Genomic DNA, 21,763 nt, shown 5'->3' with positions numbered 1-21,763 from the left:
TAGTATCAGAAAGGCCAACAAATGAAAAAACATAGCAGGCGCTACTAAACGTTTGCCGGACAAATATGGAGTCACTGCCATGGGTCCTATTATCACTGCAATTAATTCCAAACCAATTAACTTACTAACATATGGCACTCTGTCTACTCAGGCACTGATGAAACTGGACAAAATATTGATTAACTGTCTAGGAAGAATATTACACCAAAAAACAGTCAAGTCATCCTGGACTGAGATTGGAGCTTTGACTACCCGAATACGAACATGGAATAATAATTTTTGAATATCTTATATTACTCCTTCTCAGCATAAGACAAGTCTGTTAAAGCCCTAATGAAGAGGAGGTAATAAATTTGACTGGGAAAAATGTAATCTTTTCACACCATTACTTGTCGGGGATGGTACAAGAATATTTTTCCATTCATCGTCATCCTGGCTAACATGAACTAGATGGAACGTAAATTGTTAATCAATAAACTGTTCATTTTGATTTAGATAACAGCAAGTGTTCGGGTTATAAAAACAGTATCTACCTATAGCACACCCATGATTTAAGGAAACAACAGTATTTGGACCCATCAAAAAGTTTCCTGGCTACTTTATATTCCACTAATACAATCTGTCCGCTCTTGACCTACATCACTGAAGCCACAATTGCCTTGCCATTTATGTGCCTCCAGTATGAAAGGGCCAGGGCCTAAACATTAAAACTTCAGACAAATTGCTTGCAGTGAAATAATTTAGTGGGTGCTGCACCAAGCTACAAATCTGTCATAACTGGCACACACAGATTTGGCAGAGGGATGTCTCGCAGACAAGATAGGGATGTCTTGCAGACAAGATAACATCAACGACCTCAAGAGTAAGGTCAAATTAGGTCAGTTGCCACTCAATCCCCAAGCATGGAGATGCAAACTGCACAGGCACATATGTAGTGCCCTGCCGTGCTGCTGGGACAGATCCTCCACAAAGCAGATGCTTGAATGGAGGACAGATTCATGCCCAGGATTTCCAGTCCCAATATGGAGCAACTAGAATGGCTGAGGTTCAGTCCTCCCTGATCAGCTTCAAAAATCAGATCAGGATAGGCAGCAGTGGGATAGTATTAGGAGTTTAAAGCTGCACTCTAGGGGAATGAGTCTCCGAGACAGGCTTCTTGGGAACTTCAACACTCAAAAGGGCAGACATTGTGCATTGCTGCAGTGGCGATAAAATCAAGCCAGTGATTTTCCCACTGATGGGAGACACCCAGCACCACCAACAGGCGTAACTTTTGTTGTTGCCTACTAGGCTTCAGTGGCTGATTTTATCTGTTCTGGAATTAAGGATTCTGCCAGGTGCTTCACATCCAGAGACATTGTCTGGCAATCCAGTCACTTCTGGCATGGAACCAAAGACCCCACTGCACTGCTTGTTGCAATACCAAATGGAGTTGTGAGCACAAGCCTTCCTTGGATGGTATGCAGGAAGGCCTTCAACGCCAAGCAAATTGCTCTTAACTCCAACAAAATGATGTGGGGTCAGTTTCTGCAGAAGACCAGAGGCCTCAGATTTCCACCTCTCTACCAATGAGCTTCCCAACCCAGAAGTGATGCATCAGTCACAACTGTCAAATCTGGATGGGGTAAGGAGAGGGTCTGCCACTGACCAATCACAGTCCAACAATCACCAGTGCAGGCCATATTAGTCTTCCCTGAAATTTGGTAACAATCCAATAGATTCTTCTGGTGCTGTGGTCACTGGGACTCCAGGTCCCACTGCAGAGCCCACATATGCCATGAGGCATATTTCACTAGCAGGATGCAGGAAGCCAACATTCTCAGCATCGTCAGTCAGCAGCACTGAGATCCAGGACAGAGGCTGAAACATCAGGATCTTAGAATGAATGTCCTGAACTCCACTCTGGGGGAAAGGAATGAAACTGTACTGTATCCAAGGGGGCATGTGTGAGGCCAAAACAGAGCACTGAACTGAAAGGTCTTCTGGCCCAACATGACCTGCAGATAGTGCCTGGGGGCCTGCAGGACTGGGCTGTGGAAATAAGCGTCCTGCAGGTCCAACATTACCATCCAGTCGCCAGGAGTAAGCATCTTAAATTTGTTTTTCCGAGGAAGGTGTTTGGAGGCCAGAGTTCTAAAAGCCCCCATCACTTTTCAGTACAAGGAAGTAGCAGGAGTAAAGCTCAGCTCCTACTTCAGATTCCCGAAACCTCTATTCCCCCTTTGGCTAAAAGCACCTGCACTTCTTGTTGCAAGACAGACGGATATTCCTCCACCAGGCACTCAATTGTGGGAAATGCAGTGGTGCATAAAGAGATGGGAGGGCATAGACAATGTACAATTTGGAGGATCCACTTGACTGAGGAGATTGCTTGCCACCCCTGGAGAAAATATTGCATCCTGCCTCCAACAGGGCTGCTGTTTGCCAGAAAGATCATAAAAGCTGTATTACCGCCGATGGAGCAACAGGGAAACTGAGCTGCATGCTGTCCCGGGCGTGGTCTTTGTGAGTGGGCCTTGGCCATGAAAAAGCTGGAAGGCCTGCTGGGCTGGTGGAGGGGTCTTGCATTGGTGAAACTGAAAATCCCTGCCATGGAGGGGCTGAAATTGCTGTTGGAACTGTCTGGTGTAGGCAGACAAACCCAAGAAACCTGTAACCATGTTTTCCTTAAATCACCTTAGGGATGAATCTGCTTTGTTGCCAAAAAGGTGAGAGCCATCGAATAGCATGTACATTAAAGATGCCTGAACATCCCCGAATAAGTCAGCAGACCTCAGTGAGAGATGGCAACAGAATGCCACACTCTTACCCATCACTCGACCTAAGCAATCAGTTGTGTCCAAGACAGACTAATTACAAATTTTGCCGTGTTGCAGCCAAACTGGATAGCTAGGGTCAAGAACACTCGGAGGTCATCCATAACTGCTGATAAAACTTGGCCCATTGTGTCCATTAATACATGGGGGTTGTGGCATAGAAGACCCCATTGTAGCACTTGACTCTCGGGGTAGCGTAGTAGAGCACTAGAAGGCGTACTCAGGGGAGTTGGAGTGGGCTAGTAATCACTATTCGCTGGCACAAACTGCAGCCACAGGATCAACGACTAGACTGCACTCCCTGCTTCTGAATCAAAATTTCCAGCCTTGGGAGTGCTTGACTCTTAATATAAATCCTGGGGTGGTGCTCTTTTCTTTGAACCGGTTAACTCGGACCACCTTTTAGCAATCCGTTAGATATACGTAGGTGAGGGAGGAGGGGAAAGCTAATGCATTTTTGCAGCTCCCTCATGATCTTTCACTTAGGTGGGGCCTCTACTGTCCTGTGGCTGCCTCCAACAGCCAAAAATGCTTTATCAATTAAACCCCCGCAGGACATTATGGGACATGCTCTCGCAAGAAGCATGAATAATGCTCCAGATGCATTCCTTTTGATGTTGTCACGCGGCATTATTCTTGGTCCCTCCTGGCTGTCGTAGGTGGCTTTCCGTGCCAGCAGTAATCTCTTTTGCTGCTGTAGGGGCCTGTAGCTCTTCTTGGTGTCTTCCTTGTTGTGGCCAACCCGCAGCCCCCAGACTGATGCACACCTACAAGGCACTGCACAACATAGGACCAGCATACCTCAACCACCGCCTCGCCTTCTACGTACACCACAGACGTCTCCGTTCCTCCCATCTCGCCTTTGCAGCCGTCCCCAAGATCTGGAAAAGCAAAGCAAGAGGAAGATCCTTCTCCTAGCTAGCAGTCCAGACATGGAACATGCTACCTCTCAATCTCAGGCAGATCGCATCACTGATGCAGTTCAGGAAGGACCGCAAGACCAGGCTCTTCGACTGAGCAGCATGCTCACAATCCGCACCATGAGACCCTATGGGTGATTAGCCGCGCTTTACAAATCCATGATTGACATGGGCTAGGGGACATGGTGCAGGCCCACCACAGCTGAGGGAGTGCAGTGGCTCCCTCCCCTCCAACATGGGGGCCCAGAGATGGGCTGCTGACCCCTCCCCTTCGTGGGGAAGAGCGATGGGCACTCCCCCTCCACCACGGATGATGGCACGGCCCCAGCGATTGAATCCTGAGCCCCTTGGTCCTTCTTCAGGGGCCTTCAATGATTCGTCCCTGATTTCTTGGTGGTGGGGGACACGAGATGGTGTCCCAGGCCCCACTGGAGTAAAAGCCGTCCCAGAGGGTGGGATTCCCAGGACTCCGAAGCTCTGGGGGAGGTGGGGGGGTGTCAAAGGCCTAGTTGGTCCGTTCTGCACTATGTTCGGCTCATTTTGCTCCTGTAGCGAGCCCTAGACCTCTGCAGCCTTTTTCTTAGGTATTCTTGCCTCTAAAGAGGCACTCTGCAGGGAACTGGTTCCACTGGCTCTGTGTCAGCATTTCTCCTTTTTCTCCTCTGGTGCTTCTTTTCTCCAGGGTGGAGCAATCCAGAAGCCACTGCTAACATCTCTCCTCTGGGGGCCTCAGTACAGCCCCTCGCTGACAGCACTGCCAGGGCCTTTCGCACCAAAACTTTAAAGAGATGCCCCTCCCTCTGCTGGCCCCAGAGGTCTGGTCTCCCACCTTTGTTCAGTGGGACTGGGCTATCCCATCCCTTGCACAGTGACAGCTACTTACTGGATGCAGATCTTCTTCCCTCACCTCTTCCTCCTCAGGAGCAGAGTAAAGCACCATTAATTACTGAGGTCTGGTTAATAGGCTCCAGTGCACTTCCAGAGTCGAAGAACCAGCTGCACGAGTCCAAATACCTTGGGGTGACATTACAAAAAGAGGCCCTTCCTTACAGGAGCACCTCCTTGTTTAAGGTTATGTTGCTCTATTGGGACAGGTGGTGCCGGATACTGCTGCCAACAAAAGGACTGTGCTGGGTGGTGCTCGCTAAGGGGGACTTGGGTATATGGCAACCTGAGGGTCACAAGAATGCACACTGCCCTGGGCCGGACTCCAGCGTCCATTTTAGGATCCGCGACCATGAAAAGGCTGGGTAGTCTCCTGAGCTTGGGGGTAAGGCTGATATTGTGGATAGTTGTAGGTGCCCGACCAATATCTCAGAAGGAGCAAAAGAACTGCTGCTGTGATGAGGAAGCCAGAGAGAGGCCCAGGGACCTGGAAGTGGTTCAGATTTCACTAAAACTCTGGAGCTCTGTATCTGTTTTGTCACCAAACAAGGGGGGGGGCATCTAATGGCATATCAATAAGTGAAGCTTGAGCATCCCCTGAACACTCAGTAGACCGCAAGCAGGTATGGCAGGCGAGCACCGCCATAGATGCCATGGCCCTGCATAGGGAGTCTCTGGTGCCCGGTACACACATGGTGGCAGACTTCACTGCATACCGACTGTTCACTAAGGATCAGTTCAGGAAGGAACTGCCCTGCTGGGAGCATGAGGAGCAGCCACAGAGTCCCGTAATGTATGGGGATATCGACCCAAGGGACATGCAGGGTTTCCTGACAGCAAGGCCAAGCTGATGGAAGAGAACATATGCTTCCCTAAAGTGTCCAGCCTCTTTGATTCCTTATCCGGTGATCAGACAGAACAAGGCACTGGTTGTCACTGAACCAGGACAATGATCTCAAAGCAAAATGTTGAAATGATTCAACCCAAAAGGTGTCTCTCCCCTCCTGCAAGAAGACTTCCACTACAAGCTGTAGGTTGTTGTGGAAAACAGCTTCCCTTGCCTTCTGCTCCAAAGAGAACTGGCTGGTTAACTGTAGGAAGACCAGGATTCCCAGATTTGCCGGGAGAGTCTCGTTTTTTCACCAGCTGTACCAGCAGATTTTAACAAATTTGGCTTAGGTCCGAGTTTTAAGAGGTAGTTGACTGAAAATAGTAAAACACACACTTAGGTGCTGCAAAGCAAGATTAGTTAGCAGTTGTTATAGGCAAGCAAATTAATTCACAGGTATGATACTGGTTTCTTTGTGCCTCTTCTGATGTAGATGAGAGCAGTCATTCGGCGATGCTCAGTTGATGTAAATATGTAGTCCTTCTATTTTTGTAAAATGTCCCAGCTTTTTGGAGTTCAAGATCTGGTTGCCCAAGCTCACTGTGATATCAATGTGAGGGTATGGGCTTGCAAAAACATACCTAATGTGGGAACTTAACTAGATAGACGATACCAGAGTTTCACCAGGCGCTGGAGAGGCTCATTTTTTCCTTGTTCCCTGTTGTGATATAGAAAAGTGACAACCTTGCATCCTATTAAGAAGAGCTAGTCAGATCAGGGCTCACTGATGACATCTGATCTGCAAGTCCTAAGCCAGCAACCAGTTGCTGTCCATCCTTCTGAGATACCATTACATTGGGAAACAGTAAAACATGTTATTTCCAGAGATTAGCATTGGCAAAAGAACTATTTAGTGCTACTAAAATAGGTTATTATATCAAAGATTTGTTTTTTTATATATAAGCTTATATAAACCTTACCAGACTGAGCTAGGCGGTCCTTGGCATTGTGGCACTGCAAATGTTCTATTCGGCTGCAAAGAGATGTCACTTTTGTGTGCAACCTCTCCAACTCGTACCCTGAAAATTCCTGCAAAAAAAAAAAACGCATTCAAATGTTTTTCATTCTACAGTGTGCCAAGAGTAAACATTGTTAAATGAAGTAAGAAACATACTGTAGGAAGTTGGCTCTGTATGCACTATTTCAAAGTAAGGAATAGTATGCACAGAGTCCAAGGGTTCCCCTTAGAGGTAAGATAGTGGCAAAAAGAGATAATACTAATGCTCTATTTTGTGGTAGTGTGGTCGGGCAGTAGGCTTATCCAAGGAGTAGTGTTAAGCATTTGTTGTACATACACACAGGCAATAAATGAGGAACACACACTCAGAGACAAATCCAGCCAATAGGTTTTGTTATAGAAAAATATATTTTCTTAGTTTATTTTAAGAACCACAGGTTCAAATTCTACATGTAATATCGCATTTGAAAGGTATTGCAGGAAAGTACTTTAGGAACTTTGAATCATTACATTAGCATGTATACTTTTCACATAAAACACAACAAGCTGTTTTAAAAGTGGACACTTAGTGCAATTCTCACAGTTCCTGGGGGAGGTAAAGTAATGTTAGTTTTAACAGGTAAGTAAGTCACTTACAGGTTTCAGTTTTGGGTCCAAGGTAGCCCACCGTTGGGGGTTCAGAGCAACCCCAAAGTTATCACACCAGCTGCTCAGGGCCGGTCAGGTGCAGAGGTCAAAGAGGTGCCCAAAACACATAGGCTTCAATGGAGAGAAGGGGGTGCCCCGGTTCCAGTCTGGGGGGGGGGGGGGTGGGACACAAGTTCACACAAAAAGTACACCCTCAGCGGCACGGGGACGGCCGGGTGCAGTGTAGAAACAAGCGTCGGGTTTTCAATGTAAATCAATGAGAGACCAAGGGATCTCTTCAGCGTTGCAGGCAGGCAAGGGGGGGGCTCCTCGGGGTAGCCACCACCTGGACAAGGGAGAGGGCCTCCTGGGGGTCACTCCTGCACAGGAGTTCCGTTCCTTTAGGTGCTGGGGGCTGCGGGTGCAGGGTCTTTTCCAGCCGTCAGGAAATGGAGTTCAGGCAGTCGCGGTCAGGGGGAGCCTCGGGATTCCCTCTGCAGGCGTCGCTGTGGGGGCTCAGGGGGGACAACTTTGGTTACTCACGGTCTCGGAGTCGCCGGAGGGTCCTCCCTGAGGTGTTGGTTCTCCACCAGTCGAGTCGGGGTCGCCGGGTGCAGTGTTGCAAGTCTCACGCTTCTTGCGGGGAGTTGCAGGGGTCTTTAAATCTGCTCCTTGAAATAAAGTTGCAGTTCTTTTGGAGCAGTGCCGCTGTCCTCAGGAGTTTCTGGTCTTTCTTGAAGCAGGGCAGTCCTCAGAGGATTCAGAGGTCGCTGGTCCCTTGGAAAGCGTCGCTAGAGCAGGGTTCTTTGGAAGGCAGGAGACAGGCCGGTAGGACTGGGGCCAAAGCAGTTGGTGTCTTCTGTTCTTCCTCTGCAGGGGTTTTTCAGCTCAGCAGTCGTCTTCTTCTGGTAGTTTCAGGAAATCTAAATTCTTAGGTTCAGGGAAGCCCTTAAATACTAAATTTAAGGGCGTGTTTAGCTCTGGGGGGTTAGTAGCCAATGGCTACTAGCCCTGAGGGTGGGTACACCCTCTTTGTGCCTCCTCCCAAGGGGAGGGGGTCACCCTAATCCTATTGGGGAATCCTCCATCTGCAAGATGGAGGATTTCTAAAAGTTAGAGTCACTTCAGCTCAGGACACCTTAGGGGCTGTCCTGACTGGCCAGTGACTCCTCCTTGTTATTCTCATTATTTTCTCCGGCCTTGCCGCCAAAAGTGGGGGCCGTGGCCGGAGGGGGCGGGCAACTCCACTAGCTGGAGTGCCCTGCGGTGCTGGCACAAAGGGGTGAGCCTTTGAGGCTCACCGCCAGGTGTGACAGCTCCTGCCTGGGGGAGGTGTTAGCATCTCCACCCAGTGCAGGCTTTGTTACTGGCCTCAGAGTGACAAAGGCACTCTCCCCATGGGGCCAGCAACATGTCTCGGTTGTGGCAGGCTGCTGGAACCAGTCAGCCTACACAGTCGGTTAAGGTTTCAGGGGGCACCTCTAAGGTGCCCTCTGGGGTGTATTTTACAATAAAATGTACACTGGCATCAGTGTGCATTTATTGTGCTGAGAAGTTTGATACCAAACTTCCCAGTTTTCAGTGTAGCCATTATGGTGCTGTGGAGTTCATGTAAAACAGACTCCCAGACCATATACTCTTATGGCTACCCTGCACTTACAATGTCTAAGGTATTGCTTAGACACTGTAGGGGCACAGTGCTCATGCACTGGTGCCCTCACCTATGGTATAGTGCACCCTGCCTTAGGGCTGTAAGGCCTACTAGAGGGGTGACTTATCTATACCTGCATAGGCAGTGAGAGGCTGGCATGGCACCCTGAGGGGAGTGCCATGTCGACTTACTCGTTTTGTTCTCACCAGCAAACACAAGTTGGCAAGCAGTGTGTCTGTGCTGAGTGAGGGGTCTCCAGGATGGCATAAGACATGCTGCAGCCCTTAGAGACCTTCCTTGGCATCAGGGCCCTTGGTACCAGGGGTACCATTTACAAGGGACTTATCTGGATGCCAGGGTGTGCCAATTGTGGATACAAAAGTACAGGTTAGGGAAAGAACACTGGTGCTGGGGCCTGGTTAGCAGGCCTCAGCACACTTTCAATTCAAAACATAGCATCAGCAAAGGCAAAAAGTCAGGGGGTAACCATGCCAAGGAGGCATTTCCTTACACATACTCTATTTAAAGATGCTTAAGGAACCATGCACAACTTTGTACAAGTCAACGAAACAGGAACTGTACAGTCTCCGATATGTGCATACACACTAGTATTTTTATTTGCTGTTGTACCTGCACCTCTTATAGAAAAAAATGAGCTTTGAACCGACCTGTAGCAAGATTTAAAAGTCACATAACCCTCAAGAAAGTAGCAGCAGCAGCCCACGAGATGGCCATCAAATGTGTTTTGGACATGGTGAGATAAAATATGTTCAAACTGAAGGGAAGGGAGACACCATCTGTTATATGGGTCTGCATAGCCCTAAACGGTGTAGAACAAGTTATTTACTTAAAGTAACACGCTGTCTGGTGGACACTATCTAATCCCAGATTCCTCAATTGAGGATTATCCCCAGGCACCACAATGGATCCGGATATTTTCCTTATTCCTTATCGGGGTCCCGGAAAGCCGGTAGGTGGTGCTTTTTGTTATGTGTGCTATTTATGTCAGTTTCATTCATTTTTCTCAATATGTGCCTAAAAAGCACTGACCAAAATTTAAGTGACACTGTGTTGATCTCTAATTGGGACGTTTTAGATGGAAAAAAAAAAAAAAAAAACGGAGGCCACTCCATAGAACAGGGAGGTGGGATGGGAGTGAAGAAACCTGTGATTACAGTATCCATCAGAAACAGTGCTGCCAAAGGAAAGTAACTTGTTCTTATGGATAGTACTAACTGCAGATTTCTTAGCATAGCAGTACCTCCCAAAGGTGGAGGGGTCTGGAGACTTTATGTTTACCAAAAGGCTGCAGAGCCAAGCAGGCAAAGTGACCTTCCCATCAGACCCAACTATCAAGGCAGTGATGTTTTGTGTACGTATGTACATGCACCCAGGTCGTAGCTTGGCAAGTGTCTACAGAAGCTGAAGCATTCCTGGCCTTAGCAGAACGGATCCTGGGATTCTCCGGGGGAATGTTTCTTGGCCCGTGCATAGCAGATCTTAACAGAGGACTATCCACCTTGAGAGGGTCCTCTTCTACCCCCTTGCCTTTCTTTACACCAAACAATCTAAAGAGCTGATCTACCCAACTGTTACTGCAGTCAACATAAAAAAAAAATAAAATAAAAAATAAAATAAAGAAAATCACTTTGGATCAAGGTAATGGAGTCTATAGTTCACTGAGGGGGTGAGGATGCCCAAAGAAGGTTATAGCAGAGCGATCGACTGACATGGAAAGGTTTCCTAATTTTCGAAAGGAAGGCCGCCTGTGTTTGGAGCACCAACTCCAGAAAGACGGTGTAGGGTGACTGCACCAAGAAAGTAGGCAATGAGGAAAACTGTTTGCACAATCGCTCCTTAAAGCTCTTGATTTTGAAGAGGCTGAAAAAGGGCATACACATACATGTCAGGACCAGACTGAGGTCCCACTGAGGCATGAGAAAGGTTTTTCTTTTGTGGCAAGACATGGGCCAAACCTTTATCAAAAGGTATCACAAGAGGTGACAGTCCGGCAAGCATGGAGGCTGAAAGATGACCATTCACAGAATATATTGAAAGACCTTGCTGGGTTAATGAAAGAACAAACAAAAAACATCTGAAAGTCTGGCCTGTAAAAGTTCAGTACTTTGGGCACCTCTTAAGGCAAATAATTTCTTCAGGCATTCCCCATAGGTGGATTTTGCGGAAGGCCATTTAGCTGCCAGGATGTCACAATCCCCTCTGCAGTGAAATCAGTCAGGTGCCCTCAATAATTCTTGACACAAGAAATAGTAGGTTGTGGAGACTCTGATGCATGACGCCTTGATGTTGAGAGAGAAAGTGCTCCCAAAGTCACAACCTGAAAGGACAACAAAAACGTAGGCTCACCAACTCCAAACTACATCTACAAACGAGGTAATTTCCATTGTCTCTGGTCCACGGGGCAAGTCAAGATCTGTTTTAGCTGTATCCAGCCCATTTTGTAGGCAAGTCTAGATACAGGGCTTCTGTGTAATGCAGAGGAAGAAATACATTCTGTAATAAAGTGCCCCTTTTTTGCCTGATCACCCCCAAATGTTTGGGCTGATGCTGCCGGGTTATTGACTCTGAAGAGCACAGAGTGCTACTGAACAGCCTCATTGCATGTGTTCTGACCCTTCAAAGTATCTGTGCAACTGGTTAATTCCTGATAGGCATATTTCACCTACCTATAAGACACTTGTATACGGTACAACATGTAACCAGGGCTGATAAGTTAAATGTCACTAGTGGACTGTAGAACTTGATGTGTCACCACTGAAGTAAAGTGAAGACATGGCTCTAGGTCTGCCACTGCAGCCTAGAAAGCCTCTTTTAAGCTGCCAACTTGACATTGTAGAATAAACCCTTTTGCCACATCAGAATCTTCCTTAATAATATTTGTAAGGCAACCATAGGGAAGGCCTTAGTTACCCACAAGACAGTCTGCTAAATATTAAAAAGAAGGACATGCATCTTGTATGCCTGACACGTCCTGGCAGTGAGAACTCAAATTTGTAATGCAGCAAAGGCCATGGCCCCAATGGCTAACATGGAGTCTCACTAGCCCACCCATAAAGTGCTAACAACTATTTGGAGCCATCAAATATGGCACTCGAAGGTATCACATTATTTGTGACATTAAACCAGATTTAATGCTCCAGTCGAATTTAAATTAAATTTTAATGATAAGGTGACTTTAGAAGGTCTTAACTTTCTTGCCATACACCAGTGGTGGTCGTTTCCGGTAACTTCAGCATTTGTCACCTGAGATACTCTGCTGCCCACCTGCTAGTAGGTGTGAAGTGCTCCCAGGAAGGGGAACAAGGGGTCTGCTGGAGGGAGGTGTGATCTCCTGCCAGGATGGCGGTCAGAGAAGGCCTAGCTGCATAAGGCGCTACTACTTCAAAGAGGCAAGTATGAGTCGTGCCCTAGCTTACCTGCTCCTTTGTGTAGGTAGACAGGCTAGCATCTCTTCCAGAGGGGGAAACCAATGGCAGAATAGGTTTTCCAGAAGTGGTGGCTTATACTGGACAAACCTCAGGGGTGTGCCCATGGCTCTCACCCTGGAAAGAAAAGTCACAAAATGTTGGATCTGGTCAGAAAGATGCAGTCTGGATTGTGCCAATCCCACAGGAAGTTATGTAATAGGGGATAAGCTGCCACTGCATATGCCTTGAACTCCACTGGTGTAGCCCGTGAGGGAACTCCCAGGGCCCTGGACCCTTGGCTAGTGCTAGCCCTTTCTCCTCATGGAGCTGCAATTTGCAAGCCAAAGGCAAAAGAACGCTCAGACTACGTCTGTCTGTCTGTCTGTCTGTCTGCTCAAACTCCATTGAGAACCAATACTCCACAAGTCCACTGACCAGTCCTGCAAAATCGAGTTCTACATCCAACCTCAAGCTGAAGAGGATCCTACCAACCTCACCGCTGAGGAGAAAAAACCCAAACACTTTCCAAGTGCACAGGTAATATCTTGACCAGGACCAACCAGGTGACTGCATCTAACCCCAAAGTCCATCGCAGTCAGCCTGAAACACTGAGTTTGTTCATGTCGCTCACATTTGAGGCTCAGATTGCTGCTAAGAGTGAAAAGCAGAGGTTTACAAAACTTTCTGAAACTTGCAAAACCTTGTAGAATGAGAAACAGCGATTTATGAAAACCTTGCCAAAATAACTCTGGTTCCTTCATCTGATTTTTATTGTTTTGGTGTCTACTTAAACCTAAACTATATGTATACTGTTATTTTAAATTGGTGTGGATTTGTTGTTGTATTGTGCCTCTTACTTACTAGCTATTTTGGTACTGACAAATGCTTTACACTAGTTTCCTTTAACTTAAGCCTGACTGCTTTGAGCAGCAAGGACTAAGCTGAGGTTTAACTTAAAGTTACCTATCTGGACCTGAAACAGAACAGCAACATAACTTGGTGAGGTGTCAAAACTACCCCACCTAATAACCCACTTCTTACCATCCTCGTCAGTGTCCCGGGGGAGTGGAAGAGCCTGTAGTACTGGATCATAATCACAGCTAATAAGGGAATGCAGTCTCTGCTGGTAGTGGCATTGAGACAGAGACCAGAGATTAGAGTCTGGCTGAATGACAACTGGTTGCGTTTTAGTAATCTCACAACATGGCATTAGGCTCAATTGGCCCGACACCAGCTCAGGATTGAAGACTGGCGTCAAGACCTGGCCATCTATCAGCAACACTGGAGTTGGTGTGGAAAGAACTCCAGGGGGTGGTTGTATCAGATTTGGTATGCACCTAGACGCCAGTCCTGAGACCAGATGATGTCAGAGGTGGCCTCACTTGCAGAATTCTGATCAGATACCTATATGTCCCTATGACCACATGGGGCTACAAGGCACACCAGACCACCACCAAAGCGCTAAGGCATGACCTCCTGGACCGCCGATATCTGTTGCACAGTAGGGAATGACCCAGAAACTAGGGCGTGCCAGGACCAATTGTGAAATCTGTTAGGGTTGTGCAAAGAGCACTATCTCAAGGGGCAGGATGGAGTAGAGTCCCACTTCACCTTATGGTTGTGCTTGGATTTTGATTTAGACTGACTCAAAAATTCTCAGTGTGAATTAGAACTCTCACAGAAAGTGCCTTTGGACCGAGAGCAAGCCTACAAATTAGAACAGGAGTTTGACCTACACTTAAAAAATGACCTCTTCTTTTCAGGTGCATGACGGCAACCTTGTCAAGTTTTTAAGTTGTGCCTAGAGCCCAAGCACCAAAGACACCTCATTTGGGTCTGTGATCGACATATGGTTTCTGCAGTCCAGGCGTAAAACTGTTTTCAGTGGGGACATCGTTCCATAGCACCCTCATCAACAAATTTGGAACAGTTTGAAGACTGAAAGGTGGGAGCTGAGCTCTGGATCCATGTTAAAAGATGCAGAAAGAAACCTAATTCAGCGTGCAAGATTGGCTTATAGGACGCTCTGTTTGGTAACTTATAGGGTGGTATGGAGAGTCTCGGAAATGCATGACGACACCTATTAGCGCAAAGGAAATAGGATTATTTCTGGATCCAGTATGGTGCCTGGGGGATAGTCTAGGGTGAGGAACCTGCAGTTAGGAGTATCCATCTGACTAACTGAAACTGATAATTTCCAAATGTAATGTCTGCAAAGTAAAAGAATAGAATGGTTAGCAAATGGTCTCTAGGGCCCTTAACAAACCGTATAGGAAAACAGTTACTGCCAAGTTACTCCTCAGTATGAAAAATGTATAAAGGTTATGCTGATCCCATTACAGATTAATTCCTTAAAATTAATATATTTTTTAATGGATTGAAATTTGCCTTTTTGGGTGGGTGCGAAGCAGCAAGTTCCCCATATAAAACTTGTGTTTAATAAGCAAGACGTTCAAACTTGTGTTTAGTGGTGTTTTTGGTGATGAGTTGAGTTGAGATATTTCTTCATAATGATGCAATGGCTGCTTTAGATCATTAACTATTAATTTGTGTTGATGGTGGGGAGGAAGGGGATACGTTTATTTTAGATCTAGTTCTAAGTGGCTTAAGTAAAAAACAGATGAATGCAGATGCTAAATGAACAGTAGGGTGCTGCTGACAAACTACCGGGACAAGGCCCTGCACTGTTTCATACTATTTTAAACGTGGATTCAGACATATCAAACAGTCACGTCTACAGATACTAACATGGGGAATGTAGTAAGAAAGATGTTTGGTTGGAAAGGGTCATATAAACCACAGCATATTAATGACCAGAATATCTGCTCCCTGGTTCTCAGAGGACCTAAAAATTCTTAGACCTCAATGCAGAAGGCAAGAGAGGAGCTGGAGGCTTGCATCCTCTACGGAAGATAAAGACAAGCAAAAGGAATTGATACACAGGTACAAGCGTGCCATTGTGGCAGCTAACTCTTCCTATTGCTGGACAAAAATTAGGTTGGTGATCAATACTACCAAGGAACTTTTTAAAGTGATCAACAGTCTTTCAACCTCACAGGCCGAGCAAATTATGGAAAGCTCACAAAGCTTTTGCAATAGTGTGGCAGCTCACTTCAGGAACAAAATCATGAGATTTGTGGCCTGTTTTATGCCTAAAGAAGATGTTTTTCACTTAGATAGTAACGATGAGGCGAATAACCTCGCCTCATCTGCTACCCTATCTGCCTTCCCCTATTTCTGTTTCTAAAGTTAGAGAGCTTCTCCTGCATCTAAAATTCGGTTCCCCGGATGACCCCGTGCCCTCCCAGAAGTCTTAAAATTGGCTCCGGATCAGACTGCCTCCATCCTTGGAGTTTTGAATCAAATTCTTAGTACTCGGATCTTTCCCTCATCTTGAAAGGAGGCAGTATTCACCCCCTTAAAAAGAAAACCAATGGTGACTGACAACTTTAGCAACATGCGTCCTATTTCTCTTTTGCCTGCGCCTGCAAAGGTCCTAGAAAAAAACATTAATGAGGAACTGAGAGAGTTCCTGGTTACTCAAGATGTTTTGGATCCTTCGCAGAATGGTTTGCGGAGAGGCCACAGCACGGAATCTGCCATGCTGGTGGCTACTGATGCTATACGCTGCCAGGTGGATGAGAGAAGGTTTGCATAAACTTGCCTTTGTGTCAAATTCTGAAAATTTCTATTTATTACATCACCTGCTTAATCCGGTTAAGCATCTCAATAATATAGATATAGTCCAAATAAACCATCCCTGCAGTGTCCCAGTCTTGTATGAGGGTACTGTGCTCAGGCGACGCCAAGTGTTCCAGGAATCCCTTCAGGTATTCATATCTCTCATTAATGATGGCATCTGTGGGAATACAGGTATGTATTAAGCATCACGTGAAACGCATGGTTCGCAATTTTGTAATCAAGAAGCAGCTCCAATAACAACATGTCAATAGGTCAAAAATGTAGACAATATGGACTTGTGTTTACAATTACGTTATCAACAAACTTGCAGAGAAATGAAAAAAAAAAATAAGACATGGAGAAATTACCAGGCACATCAAGAGCAAAGACAAACTGATGCGAATCACCTCACACCAGGTAATAGCCCTGGCACTGCTGAACTCCTATTCCTACAGAATTGTCACAGTTAATCTTCTATATACAATAGATTACATGATTTCTTAACTTTACAGAGTACCATTAACTGTTCATTATGTGACTAACTTACTTTTGGGTATGTTTTTCATATAGTCAATGGATAAGCCACATTCACTTGAATTGCTAACCCGCAATGCATAATTTTAGATTTTTGCGAGTAGCAATTTTTATATATAAAATACAACTTAAGAGGTAAGAATGAGCTTAGATGATGCATCAAGGAAAACACGGATATGTGCCACAAATAAGGTATAACGGGAGTCTTGTTATCAGCAAAATGTTACTTGTTATCCTAAACATTTAGCAGCAAGGCAGCAGGACACCTCCGCACCACACTGCCTGGAATGAAAATGCACAGACAGTGCTTGCAGCTCACTCATGTAGAAGCCGATGCGGGGAACCACAGGGAACAACTATGCTTAAGCTCCAACTGTGTGCACATGAAGAATTCGAGGACCAAATGGAGATCGCACTGTGGAATGAAAAAAGGTTTTGTTGAAAACCGGAGTCGGACCTTTCGTAAAGCACATCAAAAAAGGGGAAAAAAACAAATACAAAAAAGTTGAAATGGGTGACATGTAACACTGAACTGAGATCGCCGAAAGACCTTGCTGGGAACATGACAAACAATAACTCAAGTCTGCCCGGTAGAGAATCACAATGACAAATCTCACTCGAGACTACAAACCTATCTCAGCTTCTAGTGTAAATAATCATTGAAAGACTCCTAGCTGCAAGGATGACAACCATCACCTCAGACGGCAATTCAAATGATATTAGCGGTCGCAGATCAATCGCTACGCATGGAGGAGTACGTTCCGGAAATTCAGGGGATGGACCTCATCCTGTTGTTGGGACAGGGCGTCCTCCAGAAGAGGCAGTGAGATTGGAGGGTAAAAGTTTAGGCTCGAGAGATCTGGGTACCAGGGTACCACATCCTCTGACCCAATCCAGGGCTATCAAGATGACTTGCAGCCTGTGTCCAGATTTTCTTCCTAATCCAAGGCAGGAGCGGTAATGGTGGCAATATGTTTTTGCTCCTTTGCAAAACAGTCCAGTTTCTAGACACCCTAAATCCTTTGGCAAAGTGCAGGCTGAGAAAATGTACCAGCTTCAGCCAGCAAATCTGGTGGACTTTAACACAAACTACCTAAGCAGTAGATAAGGATGGTGTGTTCTGTACATCAGTCACACCTGGGAGACTACATGATTATTTTTGATATTGGTGAGATCTGCAACTCCTTTCACTGTGGCTAGATGAACAAGAAATTCACACTATACATTTTAAAGACTTCATTAACCTTATGTCCTATTCTTTTGCAGATAATCTGCATAGGTGTAACTATAAAAACATCACAGTGGTAATGAAAGCAATCAATAGGTGGAATACTAAAAAGAACTGCAACACTGCGATTTCAATAATTCATTGCATAAAAAGAAGAAATCCCTCTAGTATCCAACTTCTCCCTTTTCTCTGAAGCCAAATCTATTGTAGCTTTTCTCAAGAAAGTCAACCTCCTGCTGCAGAATGAGAGCATGGTTTAAAGTAACTGAGGAAGTGAAGAGTATATGGTGTGGAGGTTCAGTACAAGTTCCTGCTTGACAATTTGCGGGCCCAACAACCGGTTGCCATGGTCCGCCAGTGTCAAGTCATGGGACACCATCCCACACACATGCTGCACCTGCTTGTTCAAAGACCGAGGAGTGGTTTGTGGGGGGAAGGGATTGTGGGCATGATCACTGGAGAGAGGAGCTCCACTGAAGGGCATGCTCATAAGGTCGGTTTGGCATCTCCCAAGAACCTGGTGAAGAACAACTATGTGAGTGGATGAGGATGGAGGAGCTTGTGGACCATGCTACTGAATACATCAATGTCCAAACCAGGGAATCGCAGCCAGAAGACAGGTTGAATTTGTGGAGTGAAGGGCCAAGGTTCTTGAAGACAGGACTATTTTCCTTTGGCTTCTATAAAAAAAAAAAACTACTGTGTGTAACAAACTTTCTGGGAGATACTCCATTGCATCCTTATCTTTGAATAGTCCTCAGGCAACCAGAAGCTTCTCCGATAGCTCTCTGGTGCTGGAGGAGGGTGCAGGCTCCATTACACTGTCAGACATAGGGTTTAGATAAAATTCGGACCGTGAAGTGCCAGGACATGCACCCTGACGTCAATTTAACTCTGTTTTCTGCCACATCTTTAAAAGCTTTATCGAGAAGACAGTCGAGCAGTGGTGCAAAAGAATACTAACTTGGCATCTTATAAGGAAAGGTAACAAGGTTCTCCAGAATGGGGAGAAGGGAAGGCCGGTGAGGAATATTCAGGTAGACATACTATCCACCAGAAAAACTGTTTCCAAAGGTAAGTATTTTTTTTCTTCTGATGGATACATTTATCTGCATATTCTTCACCTTTGAATAGACATCTAAGCATTACTCTCCTTGGGTGGTGCGGCTTGAAAATTAAACCAGAAAGTCATGAAGGACAAACTGGGAGAAGTGGCCATCTGTCCTCGTTTTTGAACTCCAGCAATAGAGTTTGGCAAAAATATGGAAAGAGTATCATGTGGCCTTGAAGATATCAGCCACTGGAACCTCTCGAGCCAGGGCAGAATGGGAAGATTATGCCCTGGTGGAATGGGCCCACATTTCTTGAGGTGGATCTTTCTTAAATAGAGCATAGCAGATCTTGATATATAAAATAATCCAGCGAGATAGAGTTAACTTCTGTAATACCTTTCCTTATTCACAGTCAGTGAACCTGAACAGCTAGTCGTCTGACTGGAATCCTTTTGTGTATCGGATGCAGAAACTCAATTTCTACATGGTGGGATGTGAAGGAGTTAAATAATAAAAACAAGGGTACCGTGATAGATTGAACAGATAGGAAAGAAGGACCGCCTTTAGAAGGAAAGCAGCTTCAGTTCCAATGAGCAACTTGAGGCTGAAGACATACAGACGTGTGTGATACTGGAAGAGGATGCCCTCTGCACAGCATAAAGTCGAGGGGCAAACAATGAATCAATTGGCAGATGGGAGGGTTTTCTGTTAAGTGTGAACCCTCAATCAAACCATCTTACACTGTTACCCATAAGAACTAGGTGATCCTGAACTGCTGGTTATAGTCTGGGTAACAAGGGGATTCATCATTCTGTTGGGTAGCCATTTTAGTTATAACTCCATGCACGTTATTTTAACATACTAGGCCTGCTGCTGTGCACTTTAACCTAGATGTATTTTATTCGGCTTTGCTTTATTATTGTCACAGTAGCTACTTTTATGGTCTTGTTTTATTTTCTCTCTATCTGTTTTTGCCTAGGCCAGCACTCTTCTCATACAAGACATCTTGCTCACTGTGTTTCTTTCAAGGTTACAGCAAGATAGGTTGCCGGTGAATGTGGTATAAGTTTAGTCTCGGACATTCATAGAAAATACAAATCCTTACGTAGGGACATTTTCTTAGAACATCAGCTGCTTTATTATAAAAACACTTCCCTGTCCCTTACATGTTAGAGGGAGATTCCAGCCAGAGAACCACGACTGTATGCTGATTGCTGCGCTACAGCTGTTTTGCAGACTTCAGGCCTTTGCTCAGGTATGGGGGATGTCTTCCCTGGCGAACCTGAAGGGCAGAATTAGAGCTTAACACGCTGTGCTCTATCGTAGCCTAGGTAGGAATTAGTCTGTTGACTCATGACAATATGGTAGCATTATTTTTATGTTTTACTCTCCTTGTCACAATTTTATTCTTGTCATGCTGTACCATCCTGGTTATTGCAGTCCACGCTTTGCTATCTAAGATGCAGTCGCTTTATTAAAGCATTATTGAAATATATACTGCCTCTGTCATTGCGTATGTGAGACTAAGGTAACAGAGAAACGGATGAGACCTGAGTGACCACGGCTCCCTTGAGAAACCAGTTGTCATGCATTCAGATGCCCAATCATCCCTGCCCTTGGGTAGAGATGAGGCACTGCTAGTTAGCGACAGGTGTCACCTGTAGTGGGTTTGACTCAGTCTCCCACACCGCAGGCGATTCTGCCAGTCGAAATCCAGTAGTCTCATTAGAATAATGAGAGCCTACACGACAATTCAAACAGATTGATAGTGGACTTCCAAATAAAACATACTTTTCTGATGGGTTCATTAGAAGTGTGATAAATGCTGGTGTCTCTCTTGAACTAACATTACCCTCTCATCTCCTTCCTCATTGACTTTAATTACTGTTACTTGACATTATATATCCTTTGCTGGGTGTAAACGCTCAGGGTGGGTGGTGAGGGGTTCATACTGCTGTCCGGACTTTATACTTTGCAATGCTCATTGAGTTAATATTTTTACTAGATTTTAACCAAAGTCAGCAAGATGATGAACCGGTGTTCAGTGAATCAACCAGATGGTTGGCCACCATCCATAGACTGTGCTTGTACGTCACGGCTCAAGTGTTTCAGAGGTTTTCAACAGAATGCGAGAACCAACTCGCTTGCCCTCACCCCCGCTTGTTCATATACCACATTGGGATACTGTCAGTCAGCATCTGGACTGTCTGACTGCGGAGTACAGGGAGGAAAGCCTCGAGCACCAAAACTCAGTTCCAGCAGATTGATGCAACAACTCTACTCTTCTGTAGACTAGAGGCCTTTAATCTCCAGATCCTCAAAATGTGCTCCCCATATCTTGAGGTGGAAGTGACCATAACCGTGGTCCCTGCTGGAGGGAAGCAGGAAGGTCTTCCTAGAAACAGATCTGTTTTTTCCCCACCCGCCTAACTCTGCTGCATTGTTCCTGGAGATCACAATGCAATCCTCCAGATCCCCTGGATATTGACACCAAAGCCCAACTGCAGAGCCCTCAAGGGAGAGTGTGCATGAGTGATCAAATGATTGAAGCAACTTAACAGATAGAGCAAACTGAGGACCTTTAGGACTGGGACTCTCACTTTCACCCAAAATATCGGAAACATGTTCTTTATTTCCTGCATCCTCTGCACAGATGGAAAGGCTCTGAGCAAGATGGTAACTGTTACTGTCTGTCCCAGTGAACAGGAGGTGCTGAGAGGGATACAGTTGAAATTTGGGGTGAATGACTGAAAACCTCAAATCGAACAAGGAAGCTGTAAACTGCAATTGATGGAACACTAACTTGGGTGACATGGCTTTCATCAGCCTGTCACCCAAGTAGGGGAATACTGCATTCTCTCACCTTCAGACGTGGGCCTCCACAACTGTCATCTTCTTTGTGGACACTTGAGGTGCGAACAGCAATCCAAAAGGAGCCAGCGTGAATTAATAAAGCGTAGTACTCCCTGTGGGACTGCAGGATTGGAATGTGAAATTGTCATGCAAGTCTAAAAACACCATGCAGTCTTTCAGCTCCAGCATCAATCAAACCTGAACCAAGGTCAGCATCCTGAACTTTTCCTTTCTGAAGTGC

At 45.7% G+C, this 21,763-nt stretch overlaps 1 protein-coding gene across 2 annotated transcripts in view; it reads right to left on the bottom strand.

The window, feature by feature from the left end:
* The window catches only part of NUP98 (nucleoporin 98 and 96 precursor), a 603,720-nt gene that overhangs the window by 16,730 nt on the left and 565,227 nt on the right, over positions 1 to 21,763 (bottom strand). For both annotated transcript variants that reach the window (XM_069203729.1, XM_069203730.1), the window contains exons 31-32: positions 15,879 to 16,033; positions 6,431 to 6,539 (exon numbers count right to left, since the gene is read on the bottom strand). In XM_069203729.1, the coding sequence (XP_069059830.1) occupies positions 6,431 to 6,539; positions 15,879 to 16,033 (264 nt within the window). The remainder of the gene's footprint in view (positions 1 to 6,430; positions 6,540 to 15,878; positions 16,034 to 21,763) is intronic.

The sequence above is a fragment of the Pleurodeles waltl genome, chromosome 8, assembly GCF_031143425.1.
Source record: "Pleurodeles waltl isolate 20211129_DDA chromosome 8, aPleWal1.hap1.20221129, whole genome shotgun sequence".
NCBI lineage: Eukaryota > Metazoa > Chordata > Amphibia > Caudata > Salamandridae > Pleurodeles > Pleurodeles waltl.
The sequence above is the reverse complement of the archived record's forward strand: the minus strand, read 5'-3'. Positions and strand labels throughout refer to the sequence as shown.